At 42.1% G+C, this 22,642-nt stretch overlaps 1 protein-coding gene across 1 annotated transcript in view; it reads right to left on the reverse strand.

Annotated features, from left to right (window-relative positions):
• The window catches only part of LOC126269400 (homeobox protein SIX5-like), a 157,577-nt gene that overhangs the window by 113,850 nt on the left and 21,085 nt on the right, over positions 1 to 22,642 (reverse strand). Inside the window, exon 3 of the mRNA XM_049973991.1 lies at positions 17,044 to 17,204. Coding sequence (XP_049829948.1) covers positions 17,044 to 17,204 — 161 coding nt within the window. The remainder of the gene's footprint in view (positions 1 to 17,043; positions 17,205 to 22,642) is intronic.

Below are 22,642 nucleotides of genomic sequence, written 5' to 3' on the forward strand. Positions count from 1 at the left end.
TGACCAGAACTATTTGGGTTTTCTGTCATATTCCGAGACAGAGTTTCGTTAAGGAAATTATTAAAAGCATCTCTCACTGAAGTACGCACTTTATTTCCGACTTCTGCAAAACTTTGCCAGTTTTCGGGATTTTGCGTTCTTTTTAATTTGGCATGCTTTTTTCGTTGCTCCTGCAACAGCGATCTGACCCGTTTTGTGTACCATGGAGGATCAGTACCATCAGTTATCAATTTATGTGGTACATATCTGTCAATGGCCGTCTATACTATCTCTTTGAAATCATTCCGCATCTTCTCTACGCTTACATGGTCAGATGGGAAGGATTGTATACTGTCTCTTAAAAAAGGCGTTAAGAGCATTTTTATCGGCTTTTTAAAAAAAATAGACATACTAGACATACTTTGTGTTTCTTTTTGATGGTTGTAGGTGTTCGGAATTCAGCCTAGCAGCAACTGCCTTGTGATCCCTAATCCCTGTAATCGTCACGATACTCGTTATTTGTCCAAGATTATTTGTTTCTAAGACGTCAAGCATGCTTTCGCAACCATGTACTCTTCGAGTTGTTACAGATAATTTTTTGAGAAAGCATTCAGTACAATTTCGGATACCGTTTTATGCCTGCCACCGTCTTTAAATGAATAATTTTTACAGCATATCGAGGGGAGATTGAAGTCACCACCAACTATAATAGTATGAATGGGGTGCCTACTTGAAATGAGACTCAGTTTTCTTTGAACTGTTCAGCAACTATATCTTCGGATTCGGGGGGGTCTGTAAAACAATCAAATGTCCGATTGCCAAGTATCGGCCTACCCTCTGCCCATACTATTTCGCAGGAACTGTCTACTTCAATCTCCCTACAAGGTAAACTACTTCTGACAGCAATAAATACTCCACCTCCAACTGTATTTAATTTATCCTTTTGAACACTATTAGATCGTTCGAAAAAATTTCGGCTGAACTTATTTCCGGCTTAAGCTAGCTTTCTGTACCTATAACAATTTGAGCTTCAGTGCTTTCTATTAGGGCTTTGAACTCTGGTTCTTTCCCAACACAGCTACGACAATTAGAACTACAATACCGATAATTTCTACAACTACCTTACTGTGTTTTATATGCCCCCCTTTAGACGGACGCCCTTTCTGTGGTTTCCTGAGAACCTGTAACGTAAAATACCGCCCTTTCCACACAGCTCCGTGTAGCGACTTCCTGTGTGTAATTGACTCCTGACCTGTTAAGTAGAACCTGGAAACCCATCACCCGATTGCGCGCAAGTCAAAGAACTATCGGAATTGAAAATGTGAAATTCGTCGGGAACAAGATTTTGTAAAGGTATTTGGATGAACTTTGGTCTGCAAATGTACCAAAGGGGATAAGTAGAAGATTTTCGAAAACTTCATTTTGATTCATAAGACAAGAAGAACCTTTTTCTATTTTTATTATTTTTTATTTTACATATTTCTAAACTGATTCTGGGACCGAGTTGGAGAATCGCCACTTTAACTCCAAAATGCAGTAGATAGAACTAGGTAAGTCATGCCATTTTCAAACTGTACGAATCATTCTCTTCAGTTTTTGTGATACAATTTGCAAAAACGTGTTGGTTTTGGAAACAGAAATTCCACGGCTAAACTTTGTTAAGTTCTATTTTATTAACTTATATTTGAGTCTAGCTGCAACCGTAGGCGACGCGACTTCCCATCTCGACAGCTTCTCTTTGTACAGTATGGACGTGCGACAAGTCGTCGTCGTAAAAAGATGAAACATAAGTAGGTAAAGACAAAGCCTGTGGTAAAATCCCGTAATCAGGTATTGGCCTGACCATAGGGTGAGTGCAGCCTTTCGCCACCGTGGCGCTAGGAGGGGGTGGGGAGGCTCATGACCGCGGCCGCCTTTTACCAGCGAAAAGATACCCGGTACTCATTTGACCCGGGGCCGACCTGGAGGGAGGGGGACTAGAAGAAGGAAAACTCCCGCCCCTGTACCGGGCTGAACCCGAGATCTCGAGGATTGGGGTCTAGTGCTCATCCCGCTGGACAACCATGGGCACGCAATATAAACAAACAAAATGGATACAAGGAAGTTCAGCTGTGAAACTTGCATTTTCAGACCATATACTTTATCAATTGCTGGCCCGCATATAGAGATCTCTTTCGAAAATAATGGTGACGCTCTTGGAAACACATATTCTATCACGAATGCCGTTGTAGGCGGTAGTGCTGTGCGGAAAACTTGCAACAATCGTGTTTGCCACCAACATTCATGGACGATACGACGATTTTTTGAGTTGTGTGCATTTTATCATTTGTGTTCATTTTATCAGCTGGGTGCATTTTATCAACAGGATTTTTATCAAGACGTGTAGTGCCTTTTGTGCTTTGACTTCATGTAATGCAACATGGCAATCTGCAAGTTCCACAAGATTAGATGACAGCAGCATAAGACTGTTGGAACCGCTCACCTTAGCACATAACAGTGGTTACACTGTGATCGTGGAGTAGGAAATGCTTTAAACCATACCGATCGCCCCACAACACAGCCTGTGTACCTTATAAGGTAAAAATAGTCTTGTTGCAATACCTGCGTGTTCAATGGCCAGTTTGCACCCCAGGTACGAGTACGAGTTTCATTCTCTCGCGTCTCGGTCGTTCATGACATACTTGGGGATTTAAAAAAGATGTATATACGAGTACGTTCCGAAGGCCGCAGAGGGGCTGCCCGGGGCGTGTCGCCGCCCCCGGCCATAATGGAAACCCGACACACTAGCCGCCCTCCACAAAAGAGCAGCGCAGCCCGGCCGTGCTGGCTCTTCTTTAGCAGGAGGGACGCGCCCGCGTGTGAACCCCGCATTGTACGGCTCCGTGTAAACTGTACAAATTGTCGCACGCGGCCGGCCGGCCTGCCCCACAGACTCGAGTGAGGTGTGCTGACAGCGGCGGCGGCAGCGGCGGTAGCGGGTAACACGAGAGGCTGCTGCCGCTGCTCCCACAAGAATCGCGTGTTCTTCCCGCGGGGTGAGCTGTGCACTGCTGCGTCGTGCTGACGTTTCTGGAACCGCGGCGAGCGGCAGGTACCTGCGGTCGCGTGCTCGTCTGCTCGCAAGACTGCGCAGGCGCTCTCTGCATCCACCGATAACACGGCCGGTTTGAGGCACAACCCCAACACTCTAAAGCTCGCCGTTTTCTGCTTCTCGTCCTTCCGCTGGTTGAAAAGCGTAGGCGGTCGGAATGCTTATCCACATCGTGAACTGTTTACCGTAAGTAAATGTGCCTGCAGATCGAACAAGCTGAGTATGCGTCAAAACACATATTAAAATTTCTCTGATCAGTCAGAACTGCACGTACGTAACAAGAAAAGGCTTGTTTCAACACTAGTTGTGACAGTGAGTTCTAGGGAAGACTAGGTAAGCTGTTGACAGGCAAAGCATGTCGTTCATAGTCGAAAGGGCTGTCTTCAAGTACCTTCATTTTTGTTACTGTTTTTGTCATAGTCATCGGTCTCATGCCTGATTTAATCAAGATCTGGTCGCTGTTGTATCTTGAACAAGCCTTTCACATCTGCACAACTACTGCATCTTACGCGCATCGACACCGACATACAAGGAGCGTTTGAACTTTGTGCAAAAATAAAAACTACTTACGTGTTTGGACCAAACCTTTTTTATTTTTCGACACAGTCTACTTTTAGACTTATACACTTCGTCCAACGTTATTCTAATTTGTTGATCCCTTCCGAATAACAGCAATTGTCCAGGTGTGCAAAATAGCTATTAATTGCTGCAATCACCTTCTCGTTTGAATAAAAACTTTGCCCCACCAGATCTTTCTTCAAATTGACGAACAAATAGTAGTCCGAGGGAGACAAGTCTGGAGAATAGGTGGGATGTGAAACGAGTTGGAATCCTATTTCCATTAATTTTGCGACCACAACTGCTGAGGTGTGTGCTGGTGCATTGTTGTGATGGAAAATGGTTTTTTTGCGGTCCAATCGCCGGCGTTTTCCATGCAGCTCGGTTTTCAAACGGTCCAATAACGATGAATAATATGCACCTGTAATAGTTTTACCCTTTTCCAGATAGTCAATTAGGATTATCCCTTGCGAATCCCAAAAGACAGTCGCCATGACCTTTCCGGCCGAAGAAATGGTCTTCGCCGTTTTTGGCGCTGATTCTCCCTAGGTAACCCATTGTTTAGGTTGTTGTTTGGTCTCGGGAGTATAGTAATGTATCCATGTTTCATCCACAGCGACGAAACGACAGTTAAAGTCGTGCGGGTTCTTCCTGAACAGCTGCAAACTATCCTTACAACACTTCACACGATTCCGTTTTTGGTCAAGCTTGAGCAATAGCGGAACCCATCTTGCGGGTAGCTTTCTCATGTCACAATGTTTATGCAAAATATTATGTACCCGTTCATTCGAGATGCCCACAGCACTAGCAATCTCACTCATCTTAACTCTTCTGTCATCCATCATCATATCATGGATTTTATCAATGATTTCTGGAGTCGTAACCTCCACAGGGCGCCCATAACGTTCAGCATAATTTGTGCACATATGGCCACTCTGGAAATTATGGCCAACTGGGATTAGCAACTGGTTGACTAATTTTTCAGTCTCTTCTTGTGATGCAGTTCCTCCTAAATTAAACAGTTTATGGTTATATGTATGTTTCAGTCAATAAATTATTTCCTAGCTGTGAGTCACAGGTTGAAACTGAGTGCCTCACCGCTATTTGAACTGAGATCCGTATGTGTAATGGAAATTGAGCTAGCGGGTACGACAACTTTCTTTCTAACTAACGCGTAAAAAAAATGCAGTGAAACATGGTGTTAGTAATATTTCAAGTGCCCTCTGTCGTTTTAAGTTTGCTATTCAACCTGCCGACATGATACTGAGCCCATTTTTTATTTTTCATTTTATTTTATTTATTTACTTATTTATTTATTTATTTATTTTACCTCTGTGCTGTTCTTCTAGCTACTTTGTTGTCACCAGCATTGCCTCACAGGCCAATGGAAAGCTGTAGCTTGTCACGGGCTCCTCCCTTTACTTTCAAAACTTTGCACAGACTCTGCCACGGCGCCGTGGGTCCAGTAACTCCGAGAGGAGAGATGTGTTTAACAGCGAATTCTCGGCCAGATACGCACTGCTCGAGAAGGCCAGCGATCCGGTTCTGAGTCCCGGGTTGCGCCAGTTTTTTTGCGTCACATGCCATGGAGGCATTTTGTACTTTGCGTAGAGTATGAGAATCCATTCTCAAATCGTTTCTCCATGGTCTTCAGTATTTCGAAGACATGTTTGTTCCTCATGTGTTAATATTCGTTCTGTGCGATGTAGGCTGATAAAAACTATGTGTGATATGTCGTAGTTACATTTTCGCTTTTTAATTAAGGTAACACCCAAAATATTCCCTCCTTGTCCGTTTATCTGTCTCACTCTCTTCCTTACTTTCTCTCTCTCTCTCTCTCTCTCTCTCTCTCTCTCTCTCTCTCTCTCTCTGACAAGAAAACAGTTCTCTTAGCCAAGCTACTTTGATGGCACTGTTGTTACTTCACGCGATGTAATTGAATTAGACCCGATTTGTACATTAATCAGTTTTATTCACATATCCATTCCACTATATTTTAAAAACATTTACTAGCTATGCCGTTGTTCATCATAATATTTTACACTGGTTTCATGTCGCAGATGTTGTTTATTTGTGTAGTTTTATAAGCTTCATACTTCATTTACTAAAACATTAATTTCATAGTTTCATCCATTTTGACGAATCTCCAACCTCTTTCAGCCGTTTTCTTCACCGTGTCATGAGGAAACTTCAGACTTTAACCGTTGCACGTAAAAAGTTGTCTAATTTACGAGAGTAAGTTATTCTCATAATGAAGCGTCTGCCACTTCTGATTTAAGGATACTATTTCGCCAGCGAAACATGACTCCGCCTACCTTGCGATCCGGTGTTCAGACACACCCGTGACGACTGCTCAACGTAATCAGTGCTTGCATACAGGACAAGTCGCATCTCTCTAATTCGTTGTTTTTAATTATAAAATCCTGTCGAATGATCTTTCGGCACTCTACTGCTCTTATTAATATTTTTCAGGCCTCGCAAGGGAAACTCCCCTTCACACAGCCCTCAGATTTAGTCGTAAAATCGTCCAGTGGATAGCCCGTCAAAAATTGAACACAGATCAAGCATGGAAACAGGAAGAAGGTGTACTGAACTGTGAAAAAAGAAGAAAAATAGAAACAGTGAAAGGTCCACACTAAGATACGCAACATTAAGCTAGCTGTAAGACCCTTGGTTTCGTGGTTGTGTGAGCACGGTGATGGATCACAAAGTAGGAAATCTGTGTTCAAATCACCCTCGTGCCATTTTTTTTTTTTCAGAAAATTATGAGCTTTCCATACCGTCATTGACGTGTCTGTTGATCTGTATTCTTGGCAATTGTCATACTATACTTCGGTAATAGAATGTGAGTCATATGGTAAGAGTATATTAACTTTGCAAGTAAATGTGGTGAATAGTGAGAGCAGGCAAGATGACACATAGACCTCTCACAGAAATGAAAACAACATATAAACTGCTATCAATTATGTTAAAACAATGGAATTCAAGATTAAAAGCTTCGAAAAAGGAAGGCAGGAGTCATAACATGTAGTACTTGTGTAGCACAGATAGGTGATACGTACGTTTGGAAGTGCGTTCCTTACACCACACTATTGCAAACTGGCGTTACACCACGACACAGACACAAATTTCAGTGCGGCGAACAGACACGTCATTCACCGGACGAACAGTTCACAATTCTGTAGAAAAAAGAAATAGAATGGGGCACGAGGGAGATTTGAACACGGATTTTCCTTTTCGCAGTCTTATCATCATGACCAGATAATCACTACACGTTTGCTAATCGTAATCGAGATGCTACACAGCTTGAGCGTGGACCGCTCACTTTTTCTATTTTGTTGTTTTCATTTGTTATCTATGTTCAGTTTCTGACGGGCTGTCCTCTGGGCCCCCTTAGCACTAAATCTGAGCGGAGTGCGATGGGGAGTTTTCGTTGTCAGTAGTCACCATTTCGCGCTGATCCTTTAGTACTCAACAATAGCTCGCATAACGTAGCGCAGCGAGAGAATGCAGTGACATTCCGATCAGAGGAACTGGCTACAGGTGTCAACGATATTCGAGAACAGGTGAGCAGACTTGGCTGCTTCGCAAGAGCTCATTTGAGCTTACGCTGCCGTTTTCTCTCGTTCCGTGAGCCGACTGTTTATTTACATCTGTTTCACCGTATTTCCCAGTGATTGTTAGAGTCGTACAGGAAGGACAATGTAAGAAATCCTACTTATGGCGCTTAAATAATCACAATGTCGAATATCACAGTGGTTGTACTCTACATGACAAGGCAAACTGAGTGCCGAAGAGAAACTCTACACTAGGCATTTCCGTTTCGCAGGCAACGCTCAACTATTCGCGCTGTCATACCACTTCACTTCTGCTATTGTAAGATTAAAAAAGAATCCCACTCTCTCTCTCTCTCTCTCTCTCTCTCTCACACACACACACACACACACACACACACACACACACACACACACACACACAAACACAGAAATTGTATGACCCTATAAAATGCTGAGTAATGAGTAAACACGAAATGCTGAGCGGCAGGTTGTTGTATAAGCAATAACTCGAATACAGGAGCTGAGCTTAGGAACTTCTTCAGATCACGCACAGTTACGATGCTTTGAGAGTGTCGCCCGAACGGACCACCTGTGCTAAGTCCAGTCTCAATGTTCGTTGCCGTTGCTTGAGGATGAGAGATACTTTCGGACTGCGAATTGCTCCTCTTGCATGTCCCAGAGATCGATCTGGGTTTATTCTCTAACAAAAGTTGAGAGAGAGACACTCCTCGTCTGCTATTTCCTCAAGATAATTGAAGTAAGAGCTCATATGGGCCAGAATTCACACATTTCTAATATTGCACGCGTAAGTCAAGATTTATGGGCACAACAATTTTGTCTTCCGTTTTCCAGTTAGAATTAAGCGACGAAAAATTACGCATGTATTAATTCATTTCAATCTCTTTTATCTAATGAACAAAAATTTAAGATTGCATTACGAGTTTGTCGAGAAACGAAGAAAGTGAGCGTGATATCGACGATTACCTTTGAGCTTTGGCAGCATCTTATACCTCACACTCGTTAGTTCACTGCAAGAGCTATTGGAATGAAAAGTGAAAAGAGAAATTAAAAATGCAGTTTGGCAGAAAAAATACATACTGCTTTCTTCTGTGTATGCTTGATATCTGCGGTGCATTTATACTGTTCGACATTGTGATGATATTTAAACTACTGCTGGCAGCATTACACTCTGGCCCGCTGTCGGAAAACGTTTTCTAAGATGCATGGACAAGTCACGTGACAGGTACGTTGCAGAGGACCACCACAAACGTTTGACCAACGGACGTCACGTCACCTCTGCGGAGTCAAATGATGGTTATAGACGAGCTACTGTTCCTCAAACAGCCGCCGATTTCTGTATGAGTCGTCAGGTATTATGTTCCTAGCAGCTGGTGTGTCGCAAATAAACGCCCAGTGTGTCGCGAGATTTTTAATGTCTTCTAATCTGCAGATATAATATCTAGAACATAAAAAACTATCGGCAAATCGTGTTTTAGAGTAGCCCAGTTTGCAAGAAGTCGCCCGTCGTACGTAACTATTCGTATTTATATATGTATCGTGGTATAATAATCATGTATTTCGTGCATTCCACTTTAAAACGAACGATCCCTAATTCCATGAATAATCTTCACCTCAAAAGCCTAATTTTTTGCTGCGGGTGGCGTTCTTAGATCTTCTGTTTGCGCCGCCGCCGTTTCCTTCCGATTTTTGTCGGTATTTCAACCCGCGTCAGTAACAAACGTTGGTGGATTCTAAAAGTGGAGTTCTTGAGATTTGTCTCTCAAAGTCGACAAAAAAAGGTTCAAATGGCTCTGAGCACTATGGGACTTAACTTCTTTGGTCATCAGTCCCCTAGAACTTAGAACTACTTAAACCTAACTAACCTAAGGACATCGCACACATCCATGTCCGAGGCAGGATTCTAACCTGCGACCGTAGCGGTCGCGCGGTTGCAGACTGTAGCGCCTAGAACCGCATGGCCACTGCGGCCGGCCAAAGTCGACCCATAACAAGAAATATGTAATCTATGTACTTTATGTATTTGCTGTTTTTCTAAAGTTCCTGCCCAAGAGTAATAAGTTTCATTTATCGCATGTCTTATGTTTATGTAGATATGTTCATATCAAAGTCTCACGTAATAAGTTCGTGAAATTTGTACCTCACAGTCGTTCCATATCAAAAAAATGTGCTGTATGTACTGACCGTGTTTGATTCTTTGGGGTCTAGCGAAAAAAATCACATGTAGGGGAGTCGCGAGACCTTGAAGCGTACTTTGGTGTGCCCCTAAAGTAAAGAGACTGAGAAAACAAATTTCATTTTTGCATCAAGGTAGTTTGTACACAGTCGTATATTACGTTACTTTCACTTTCTAAGAAATAATTACTATAAACGAGATTGCAAATCTTTCACATGTGTTAATTCTGGAAACATGTTAGAATTTTTTATTAGGTGCTGGTTGCACAGCACGTCTCCCAAATTTCTTTCTCTTCAGTGCAACTGTATCTAGATGTCATTACAACTATCACACCAAATACGAATCCCACTACTCAGACTCATGTTCATATCGAAGGTCGTGTCACCTTGACAACAGATTTTACAAATGAATCAAATGTTGAAATACTCTTGTCTAAAAACGAACAATAATTTTCTCCAGTTCTTTGAATAGCCCACGACATGGCCTTGCTACAGCCTCTGAGACGGACAAAACTAGAGTGTTCCTGATGATAGAGTTTAACGCTGTCGCAATATATCCTGTATCGTTAATATTAACATATATTTTCTTAACGATAAGGTTTTATTTATGTAGGTGTTTTGTGTTATACTCAAGTAACAGAAAAGGGAACTGCAGTCAATTCAGACGCGAGAGAGACGTAGCATGGAGAAAAATCCGTGGCTGACTGTTATCAACGAAACCAAAGAAGCTGGCCACAAGGAAGAGCTGCGACAGCCGTCCGCAAATGCAAAAACTGTTGTTAGCAAAGGGCTAAAAACGGGCACGTTTTTGGTTGTTTCATGAGAACGATTTTTTCACACTCTCTCTGTATTGTAGGAGTGGTAATAAATGTGACTGAATGTGAACTGGGCGGGAACGAGTTGTAATTTTGAAAATGGGTCAGATATGAAGGAAGTTTCTGACAGCGAAACGCTGAGTCAGTGTTTTGAGATTTAGATAGTTAGACAGTACCTGTGATAAAATTAATTTTGCCGGGAACGTAGTCCCGATCGGTGAACATTCGAATTTTTATTCTAGAAGGGAAAAGTAACAGCTCGAATTAAATAGTTAACTGGATGACGAAAGTTTTCCCATAGAATTTTTTTTTCGACTTGAGCCTTTATGGACTCCGTGGTAACAACCAATTTCATTTTAGTGTCTAGGTCTTGGTCCAGTTCTGACTTCCTGCCAGTATCTTCTAGGCCACCAAGAAGTGCCTGTTTATACTCTTCGGGAAAATCAACTAAGTAAGAGAAGTGTAGACCAGCGAGGCATTAACTCTAATAATGCGCATAAAAAGGGAAAAGTTGTAACTGATCCCTCTAACAGAAGAACTAAGTGCACAGGGATGATTTAGGGACGTTACACTTGGCGGGTGACTTCTTCTCGGTTCCCATATTACGCAAAATTATTGATAATTGTTTGATTAACAAAATATATTCATTAATTTGAACTACTCAGTCTAGGGAAAAAAGACGAAATCCACAAAACATGACCTTTCTTACTGGTACAGCTGCCTTCTCGTCAAGACACCGTCGTAATATAACACACTGAAACCTTCAGTTGCATATTTTTGTGTATATAACATTGAAATTTAAAAATACGTAGAAGGATAGCTATAGAAAATACAACTGCCAATTTTTCCCTTCACTTGATGCTCAGAATTTACGTCCACTACAGGCCTAAATGTTACTTTCCAGTTTTTCTGCAAGCATTTCATATTTATTTATTTTTTAAATCTCGCGTGCTGAACAGAATGAGGTCAAACATGTATATATTCCTAGCGTTAAAATAAAATGAGAGTTACTACGGACCTGGATGCTAACGGGAATAAAAACTTTGTAACTTTTAAAAATATGTTTACACCTAACGTCTCGTCAATGAACTGGTCATCAAAGACAGAACACAAACTCTGATAGGGCATGAATGGTGTACAAAGTCGGTTGTGTCCTTTTCAGAGCAACCATCCTCTGACCGACATAGCGGAACGACCAAAAACATAAAATGTGAATTGTTTAATACTGCCTTGAACCTCCCTCCCCTTGAATGCGGGTGAAGTGCCTTAAACACTCACTAACTTCGAACAATGGTGGGCTCCAGAAACTACCTCTGCTGAAAATTATCCTTGAACTGATGATGTTTTTCTTCTATGCCTACAGAAGGAGCAAATGGTGTTAATTTTGAAAAATCTAAAGAAAATTTATCCATTTTGTAATACATCGCAATAAATAGTTCTGTCAGAAATGACAAACTGATATTGAAACCAAAAGCAAAAGTATTGAGAACATTACCAATAAAGCATCTTTTTCTGAAACCTCCGTGACCAACTAGTCAAACGTTCACAGCCAGCGGAATTTTAGCCCGTACTGACGTAAGAGAAAATTAAATAGTTACGCAGTTTTAATTTTATAATTTTAGAAGTAAAATCATCTACTAAAATAGACCAACTCGCAAAGATTTTATATACGTATCAGCTTAGTTAACTACTTTCGGATAATACACAGATAAGAGTCCACTGATGTTTCACATGTTTTAGTTTGTACAAGTCTTAAAGATGACGATATGCACTCTGTTCTGAAAATTTTCTGAACATGACTTAACAAACTGAAACCGACAACATATGTTCAGTTATATCGACTTCCACTGTTTCAGCAACAGTTTTTGTTTTATAGCTATAAATAACGATTTTATGGAACCAAAAGCAAAGATGTAACCTAAATGCAAACCCAATTAAGACGTATTAGACAAAACAATTCTTCCACGTTGACAAATATTTTGCGGTAAAAGGCAATTTATTATGTATTTCCAAGACAATGTATTTTGAGCAGGATGTGCAAATGTCTTCTGCGATAAATTCGTTTCTCAGTATGGGTTCTGGAGTTGTAAGCATCGAGAAAATTAAATTCTATGATGCTTACGGTAATATCTTTTATATTACGTTTAACTGACATTGGAGACGATCGATTTCTTGTTCCTGTTTCAACGGAGTTAGAATACTTCAATTCCTCTAAGGAATAACAACATTATTAGGCTGAAATATCAAAAGCATCACTTTCAAATCGTTCTTTCGCTTCATTAATCCCGACGTAGTTGAAGTAAGAATAGCACCAATTACTGCCATAAATGTATGAGGCAGCGAAGAATAGTTCAGTTACGACTTTGGAAGCGGCGAACAGCTCTTTTTTGTGCTACGACACCTCACAGAGACACTGAAAATCGGGGCATCTGTTGTTGCAAAAGGTTTTATGTGACTATCGTGCAAAACACGCAGCACATTACTGCTTCTTATCTCTATACTACAGCGTTTGTTTTTGTCAGTGGCCTAGCGAAATCGTCTTTCTATCCTTGTGATCTCTCTCTTTGTTTTAATTTTGGCAACCGTCTCAGTAGTGTACGTGAAGTTAGTAATTGCCAAATGAAGCAACTGGACTCTCAAGTCCGTCTGTTGGTAAAGAAACAAATCTCTCTTTGTGAATCGTATGTTTCTCTTTTTTAATGTTACTGTATCGAAGTTGCCTGTGAACAGCATCAATAAACTGGATCTTCTTACTATTTCTCTATGGTAGTGGAGAAAAGGACCCAACACGACAAAACCCATCTGACAGGCATGCGGAGAAAAATAAAGGACTATGGGGTCCTTGGGGGAAGTCTAAAGGAGTTAGAAAATCCAACCCGGATTCAGAAAAAATTCTCCGCCAGCACACAAAACATAGCTCATATTGTAACGTTTCGTGTGGATGTGTATAGAGGAAAAGGCGTTTCCCCAATTTTCGCTGCCTTTCACGGTCAAATCTGTCGGTTTTCGTGGTATTTACGTTGTATCCACAGTGAGAGGTGGGTGGCGTCTGCGGTCTGCACACAACTGCCCTGGCTGGGCGAACAGTACCGGCGGGAAACGGATGGGGCGTTCCCTCAAACCTCGACTTTTTAAAGCCTTCCCCGTAACATCAATAATATTCGCACACTGTGAAGTCTCCTTGTTCAGCTCACCTGAACGCAGACGACCCAGCTTTTTTGTCGCTTCTGCTCCCCACTCCACTATCCCTACAAATCGCCCACGGCCGTTGTAAAATAATTAATCATAGTTTCCTGAACTTATAATTTTCGTCATTTACGGCGAAAAAATGGAAGAGCTGTTACACTATTGATGCGAAGTGGAATAACTGTTACATAATGGCGATTATTAAGCCCGTTGCAGATAACTTATTTCCTTCAATAAATTTTTGTTATAATCAATTTGGTAACCATATGAAGCTTTTACAGAAAATCAGTCACCGCTGAATCAGTCGCTGAAGCTGCTTCTGGTGTCCACATTGTTTACGAATGTAATATATTTTATAGAGGTGCTTTAGAACTCCAAGCTCATTTATAGAGACACAAAGTACGGGTTCTACTGAACCGTTAAGGGTGTGGCATGTTTGAGTCTCACGGGGGGCATCTGAGTGTAATTTTTTGCAACAAATGGCTATAGAATCACTTCATATGAATAAAACAGCTAGAAAATAATCCGTCTCAGGTTCAGAAATTTCACTAGTTTGATCGCCTTCATCTTGAAGGAAGCAGGAATATTAGATATTAACATCCCCTCGACACCGAGGTCATTAGGGGCGAGCACAAACTTGGATTGGGGAAGGATGGGGAGAGAAATCGGCTGTGCCCCTTCAAAGGAACCATCCCGGCATTCGCCTTAACTGATTTATGGAAATTATGGAAAACCTAAATCTGGATATCTGGACACGGATTCGAACCGTCGTCCTCCCGAATGCGATTCCAGCGTGCAATCATGGGCCGATCCAGAGAGGGGACAGCAAAGGGTTGATCGCACTCTTCTGCCCCTCCCGCCCCCTTCACCCTCCCAGCGGCACGGTTACCAGTGCTGAAAAAGCCAGAGTCCTCACACGGCAGCCTAAACATTATATATTTTTCTCAGTTTTTCCAGTAGCCCTAAATTTCCTAAATACGGTTATTGGCATAATAAACAACAATAAGCAGTTTAACTATGTGTTAACACACAACAGCTTCAGATCATTGAATAACTTTTTCACCCCCGCCTCTTCTCCTGGAGGACACACTGGATCCGCCTCTGGGTATGCTAACTACTGCGCCATTTCGCTCGGTGCTTTCATCGAGCGAGGTGCCAGTAAAGAGTTCGACCACATGTCAACATCGAGAAATTCCGATAGTTTCAAAAGCTTTTTCTAGCAAAAAAATGTTTGAATACTTGAAACTAAACACCTCCCGAACAGGCCTTGAAGGCTCAACGGTACTGATCGGCCGCCGTGTCATCCTCAGCTCATAGGCGTAACTGGATGCGGATACGGAGGGGCACGTGGTCAGCACACCCCTCTCCCGACTGTATGTTAGTTTACGGAACCGGAGCCACTACTTCTCAATGAAGTAGCTCCTCTGTTTTCCTCACAAGGGTTGAGTGCACCCCTCTTGCCAACAGCGCTCGGTTGAACGCATGGTTACCCATCCAAGTGCTAGCCCAGCCCGACAGCGCTTAGGTGATCTGACGGGAACCAGCGTTACCACTGCGGCAAGGCGTTTGGCGTTTGAATACTTGGTACTAAAATTTACCTACGGTTCCAGTAGCTTTTAGGACACAACGTATGCAGATCTTTGCAATACTTATCCACTACCAGAGTAGCTCACATGTTTTATTTGGCACGTCTGGATTAAGGCAGCATGTACGAGTTCGTTATGTACGAAGGTCCTTTAATTAGGAGACTGAGAAGGGAAATTACTATTTTGAGAGCACCTTTACAATATCTTGGGAAATCATTACAGATACCAAAACAGGGGAACATTCAACAAATATCCGAAATATCGAGTCAACGTAAGCAGTATAGCTCACTGCAGTGTGTAGGTTAAATGAGTAAACAGTAGGTTATCCGAGATGCATGCCGAGATTTTTCTTTTCCACAGGATATAATGCTGTGGTTAATTTAGGACGCATTGTTACCAAATACCCTCATGAATTCAGTTAAAATGGCTCTGAAAACTATGCGACTTAACTTCTGATGTCAGCGGTTGCCTAGAACTTAGAACTAATTAAACCTAACTAACCTAAGGACAACACACACATCCACAGTCGAACCTGCGACCGTAGCGGTCGCTCGGCTCCAGAAATGAATTCAGTTATATTGTGGTATGGTGTAAAATATTGCAAGAGGGACACTATACATATTAATCAGACGTCTGAAGTCGAATGCAACTTTTTCTGGAAGAAAGAAAGGAAAGAGTTATATGGTACTACTTGCGGTAGCAAGAAACTTAAAAGTTCTGATGTGGTGGGTAATGTTGCGGACGGATCTCAAGTTTACTTGTATTTCGCGCAACACGCCTTGCGGATGAATCTCGGCATGCCTCGTATTTTTTACACGCTGTCTTTAGATGCTACCTGCTGTCGTATATTTTAAATACTATTTATATTTGGGTGTTTACACCAGTAGTAAATGTATCAGTCCCTATTTTCCTCGTGTACTTTATGCTTATTTAGTATTCTGATTGTATTTTGATATTTCAAATAATTACTATTTTCGTCTGTAAATTACTCGTTCTTCTAGAGATGGCTCTATTCGGAAAACGGAAGGAAATGAAAGAATTTGAAATACTTTCGGAGATTCAGCTGCTCCTACTCAGAGTGAAGATCCGGATGAATGTGCGAATGAATGTTTCCATGGTCCTGAGGTCGATTCCAGTGACAGTGACATCATTAGACGTTTAAAGAAGGTGGCAACGTTTTCAAGCGATTCCGAAAATAACGATGAATGTGATTCTGTTCTTGGGAATGATTCATTTTGTCATAACGTTAACCCTTTCGAGACGCCGAGCGAGTCTTATTCGGGCACTGGCTATATTCCAAATGACTTTCATGTCAACAAACTTCCAATTGACAGGGACCAATAATTTTATGAAATTCGCGTGCCTATCTTGTCCTATGACGCACAGTGCCCAACGCTTATGCGTAATATTTCACTGAAAATGTGTGAGAGTTCTACAAGTTGGTGCAACACAGAGGGGAAATTAACTGTTTCGTGATGAGGCCTTTAGCAATTTCTGTAAATAAGTCAGCCATTAAAAACTATCAAAAACGTTATCTTCGTTCTAAATGAGCATGGAGAGTATTAAAAAGCTGTGTTTTATAGTCGAAGTGATCATGAGAAGGCAGCTTGTTGTGTGACTAATGTTCTGGTTGGTGTAATTTGCTCGTATTTCTTTAAAATCTTCACTTCATAGAAAGCTTGGAATAGGAGGTATATGTAACATGTAGAATCTTTCGGGATTATGTCTTTTAGAGAAACAACATAAAAAACAGCACAGGTGCCGCCTTTCGATACTTCAGTAATTTATAATCGGAGGTTTAAATGTTTTTGAGTAGGTGATCAATACGTCTCAACTCTTATTTTGAGTGACACAGTCGCAAATGGAACCTGTCTGATTATGTGTTCATAAAAGAAAGATCAATTCAACACTCACTGCTGTTGATTGTTGATCACTGACAAAAGTGGGGAATGACACACGAGATGATGTATTTCACAGTATGGCACTCGAGCTGACAGAAGGAGGGAAGAGCCGAGTGACACAGTATGTGGGTGACATGCAGAAAAGCTACGGAAGTGAGCGAGCAGGGGCATACCGACCTGCGGGTGTGGACGGGCCTGTCGCGCTGGCGCCGGTTCTTGAACCAGTTGGACACCTGGGTGAGCGTCAGGCCCGTCTTCTTGGACAGGCCCTTCTTCTCGTCGGGCGTGGGGTACCGGTTGCGGTTGTAGCACTCCTTGAGCGCGTTCCGCGACCGCTCCTACGACAGCAACGCAACCACGTCATGCAAACAGCGCAACACGCTCTCACGCTCGCCACTGCTGTGAGGCATTTTCAAGAAATGATCCCCTTTCCAGACAGTAGTTTTAACATGTTACGCAGAAAAAAGTGAAAACATTTTGAGCAGTTTCTGATATACACAACTAGCCATTAAAATTGCTACACCAAGAAGAAATGCAGATGATAAACGGGTATTCATTGGACAAATATATTGTACTAGAACTGACATGTGATTTCATTTTTACGCAATTTGTGTGCATAGATCCTCAGAACAACCACTTCTGGCCATAATAACGGCCTTGATATGCCTGGGCACTGAGTCAAACACAGCTTGGATGGCGTGTACAGGTACAGCTGCCCATGCAGCTTCAACACGATACCACAGTTCATCAAGAATAGTGACTGGTGTATTGTGATGAGCCAGTTGCCCGGCTACCATTGATCAGACGTTTTCAATTGGTGAGAGATCTGGAGAATGTGCTGGCCAGGGCAGCAATCGAACATTTTCTGTATCCAGAAAGGCCCGTACAGGACCTGCAACGTGCGGTCGTGCATTATCCTGCTGAAATGTAGGGTGTCGCAGAGATCCAGTGAAGGGTAGAGCCACGGGTTGTAACACATCTGAAATGTAACGTCTACTGTTCAAAGTGCCGTCAATGCGAACAAGAGGTGACCGAGACGTGTAACCAATGGCACCCCATACCATCACACTGGGTGATACGCCAGTATGACGATGACGAATACACGCTTTCAATGTGCGTTCACCGCGATGTCGCCAAACACGGATGCGACCATCATAATACTGTAAACAGAACCTGGATTCATCCGAAAAAATGACGTTTTGCCATTCGTACTCCCAGGTTCGCAGTTGAATACACAATCGCAGGCGCTCCGGTCTGTGATGAAGCGTCAAGGGTAACCACAGACGTGGTCTCCGAGCTGATAGTCCATGCTGCTGCAAACATAGTTGTTGTCTTGCAAACGTCCCCATCTGTTGACTCAAGGATCGAGACGTGGCTGCACGATCCGTTACAGTCATGCGGATAAGATGCCTGTCATCTCGACTGCTTCGTGATATGAGGCCGTTGGGATCCAGCACGGCGTTCCGTATTACCCTCCTGAAGCTACCGATTCCATACACTGCTAACAGTCATTGGTTCTCGACCAACGCGAGCAGCAATGTCGCGATACGATGAACCGCAATCGCTATAGGCTAACAATCCGACCTTTATCAAAGTCGGAAACGTGATGGTACGCATTTCTCCTCCTTACACGAGGCATCACAACAACGTTTCACCAGGCAACGCCGTTCAATTGCTGTTTGTGTGTGAGAAATCAGTTGGAAACTTTCTTCATGTCAGCACTTGTAGGTGTCGCCACCGACGCCAACCTTGTGTGAATGATCTGAAAAGCTAATCTTTTGCATATCACAGCATCTTCTTCCTTTCGGTTAAATTTTGCGTCTGTAGCACGTCATCTTCGTGGTGTAGCAGTTTTAATGGTCAGTGGTGTATGTCTGCCTGCTCCATAAGTAATCACGCCTTGCACTCAGGTGACGCTCGCGCCCTCCAACCATATGGGGAATGGTGATGGAATTGGTGATGATCAATGTTTGATATGGAACGAATCATGAGCGACTGGAGGGCTGCTGCCTTCATCTAATAACCGACTTCATGAGAAATGACTCCATGTAAACAGAGCATGACTTCCTGTGGCGAGGATGATGAGAGGAGGGTGGTCAAAGGAATGTGAATGCCAGACGAAGACTCGATCTGGACCCTGGCTTTCGCCAGCAGTGTAGTTACCTCGGAACCTTATCTGTCCATCTTTATAGCTCAGAGTCGCACCATTAGGTATACAGGTAGACCTCATTTGGCAATAGCGAAAGGTAAGGGTCCAGTTTTAAATAATTGTCCACAAACACTTTTAATCCGTCAGAAGGATTACGCCATCAATAAAATTCAGTGTGGCAAATCAAGGAAGGTTAGAGTTTAAACAGAGTGAACAAATTAAAAGTAGCCCGGAAAATATTTCAAGCTCCTTAAAATTGGCCCAGGAACAATACATCATCTTTCCCGAGTGTGTATGCTGTAAACTCGATTGCCTACCTTAAGGTGCATGAAATAGTTTCCGGATCCCTTTTACTTCGCCCACCCAGAAATAATCTTCGACGTCCAAGCATTCAGAGACGAAGCGCTATGATAATATCTATGAGAAAGTGAAAGCACCGTGACTTGATTGACGGAACTATCCAAATATTCTCCTGAAATTATTTATGTAAATGATGGGAAACCTAACTAAGAATGGCCGGACATGGATTTCAACCTTTGCTCTCCCGCATACGTGCACGCTTTCCTACCACTGCGCAGTCTTGACGACTGGAGAAAAGTATGTTAGGCTGAAAACTCACAGTGTTTACTTTGTGGATGGACGTGTTTCATGTCAACCGCTGCGACCACGGAGTCACGGAGCTATAGCTCCTAGTATTTATTCCGTAGTGGGTGACAGCCATCACATGGTGGGGGAATGTTTACGTGGCAAGAACTTCGACTAACTTCGACCTCTGGGGTTAATAGGAGATCTCTTTTCAGTGTAGCTGAATTTGACAATGTTGCCAGCAAGACACTTTCCCATTCCCAAAACCTGTAATGGAATAGCTCGAAATACACACCTTGACCTCCGAGCACCAAGAGTGTCATTCCTACTGGGCGTTCATGGAGACCATACAGTGGAATGTTTCACGTGTTATAAGTCTCCATGTTTTACTGAAGTCTGAACTGTAGTGTTACAGCAGAAAAAAGCAAAAAAATGGTTCAAATGGCTCTGAGCACTATGGGACTCAACTGCTGTGGTCATTAGTCCCCTAGAACTTAGAACTACTTAAACCTAACTAACCTAAGGACATCACACACATCCATGCCCGAGACAGGATTCGAACCTGCGACCGTAGCAGTCGCACGGTTCCGGACTGCGCGCCTAGAACCGCGAGACCACCGCGGCAGGCAGAAAAAAGCAAAACGCGTCTATGCTTAAAAGTGGTTTAGTTACCTTGTTCATATATGTACACAATAAATGACAGTCCAAGGAATCAAACCCAGTTCACTAGCACCAAAACCTTAGAGATTCCTATATTCCATAAGATAATCAAGAGTGATTGACTTCTGAATTGCATATATTTGTGTAATTAAGATCGTACTAACGTGATCGTTGTATGCTCAATGATAAGTCACAAAGTTTTAGATTAAATAACGATAATAACGTGCCTCACTTTGAATGCACACACTCTTGGTGTTGTGGTTAGTTCATTAATGACACCATTTGTACTGTAAATTGAAGACAAAGTTTCCGTAGTTATGAGATATTTAAACTGCTGTCATTAAATGCAAAAGAACAAAGCTATTTTTCACTTGCCTCTCACATGCCGCTACTTCTTGACAAATTAAGTTAATTCCAGTCAAGAACCTCTATCTCAGCGTCATATAGATGGTACCCAAACGTTGAGAGAGAAGTGAACCATATTTCCCTTAAACACAAACAAAAAAATGCTGAGGAGCAGTTTATGGAAAGAACATTAAAGCACTTAACGACTGTGTTGTCCTTTATTCCTCTTCGTTGTTTCTTCAACTGGCGCATACTATTTGTACAAGCTAACATTATTTCGTAACACTTGGTCAACTCATTTCACACTGCATATATACAGACTTCCATCACTGCATCATAAAATAAGGTGACATACAGCCTGTAAGGCTTAAGAAGTCATCAACACCTATCTTTACCATTTCCGAGACTCCACTGAACATGCATTTCCTCTGACGCCCTTTTAACAATATTTCGGTACTAACGAATTATTTTTATACGAACCTGATAGTTTTGAGATTAAATTGTTGTTAGATGCACGAAGTATTTAAAAGCACAACCTAGACGGACATGAATCGTTTGATATTGGTGCGTTAAATATGTGAAAAATACTGTTCATTTTAACAAGCAGGGAGTTAGTCGAGGCCGCTCCCCGCTGTGATATATATTGAAAATTGTATTGCAATTTAATGTGCTTCCAAATTCGGTGTTTTATGCCTGTGCAAAATTTGATGGTAGATCGGTTTCCAGCAGATATGACAGTTGAACTTCGTGCTTATTATTTTGACGGCAGACCTGATGGTCTTCTTCAGGTGCTGTCGTTATGGTTTTACGTGTGAACAGTGCTGGTCTCCTCCCCGACCATATACATTGTTGAAAGAGACGTCTTCTCCCAGCGTCCACTATGCCCTTTAACGCACTTTTTTTCTAGGCCATCTCGTCATTAGTTCGTTGAAATTCGCATCAGCTTGCGTTTTTCTGGTTCTGTCGGTTGAGCTGGTTCACGAGATCTTAATAAATTGAGTGTCGGATCCGAAGCCTCACTTAATTTGAAACCTCCGTCCCTGTTTCGTAGGTTTTCCAACACTTTTATTTTGATAGATTCTTCAATTACACTGTGCCAGAAACCTGGATGCTACTGAACGATACTAGTTTAGTCATATCTTAGTCTATATCAATAAGGGAAACCAGAGCTCACACGGAAAGACTTAGGTGTTCGTTTTTTCCGCACACTGTTCGAGAGTGGAGCAATAGATAATTTTTTTGGAAGTGGTTCGATGAACCCCCTGCCGGGCACTTAGGTGTGAGTTTCAGAGTATTTATGTAGATGTAGATGTATGCTTATATTCCAGGTAGCATTCGACTGCAGCTGCTTAGTGTGCCTCATTCAGAAGTGGAATTTGTTAAGAAATACTGTGATGATCTCAAAGTAAAACCTATGACGAATACAATAATTTTTCTGTGAAACTCATCTTTTTCCATGGCAGTGTGAGGGAGCGCACGAAACATCATTGAGCATATGCCTCAGCTGCTACTGCGGCGACTTGCTTTAATGAAATAATACTTAATGAACAGCAGATATATTTCCTAAAAAGATTTTTATAAGTATACTCAAACTCTGAAATGTATCGAAAATCAGTGGTAAAATTTGCCGACTATGTTACAGCAGCATTCTTCGCAAGCTAAAGCAGTTTCCAAAGCACAGATTCACCTTCAAGGATTCCATTGTGATGGTATCACGCTTGAATTGATTATCGTAAGAAATAATGGTGAATTATAAATTAATAAATGCACTTAAGCTGACTGATCGATAGTGGCCCGGAAGTTACCAATAAGAAAACCTAGTTTAGTGCCCCTCTTTTCATGTCGAAGGCCTCAGACTATACATTAGGACCTACTGACAGAAGTACCTCACGTCAAGCCCTGAAGATAATATATTTTTACAAGACCCTCGTCGTCTATCCCCACCACTGCTTGTCTCTCCTCTTTCTTTTGCTCTCTCACACCCAGTACAGTTCTTCTGTCAATAAGCAGCCGTTATGTATTGTAGACAACATCATA

This window comes from Schistocerca gregaria, chromosome 1, assembly GCF_023897955.1.
Source record: "Schistocerca gregaria isolate iqSchGreg1 chromosome 1, iqSchGreg1.2, whole genome shotgun sequence".
NCBI lineage: Eukaryota > Metazoa > Arthropoda > Insecta > Orthoptera > Acrididae > Schistocerca > Schistocerca gregaria.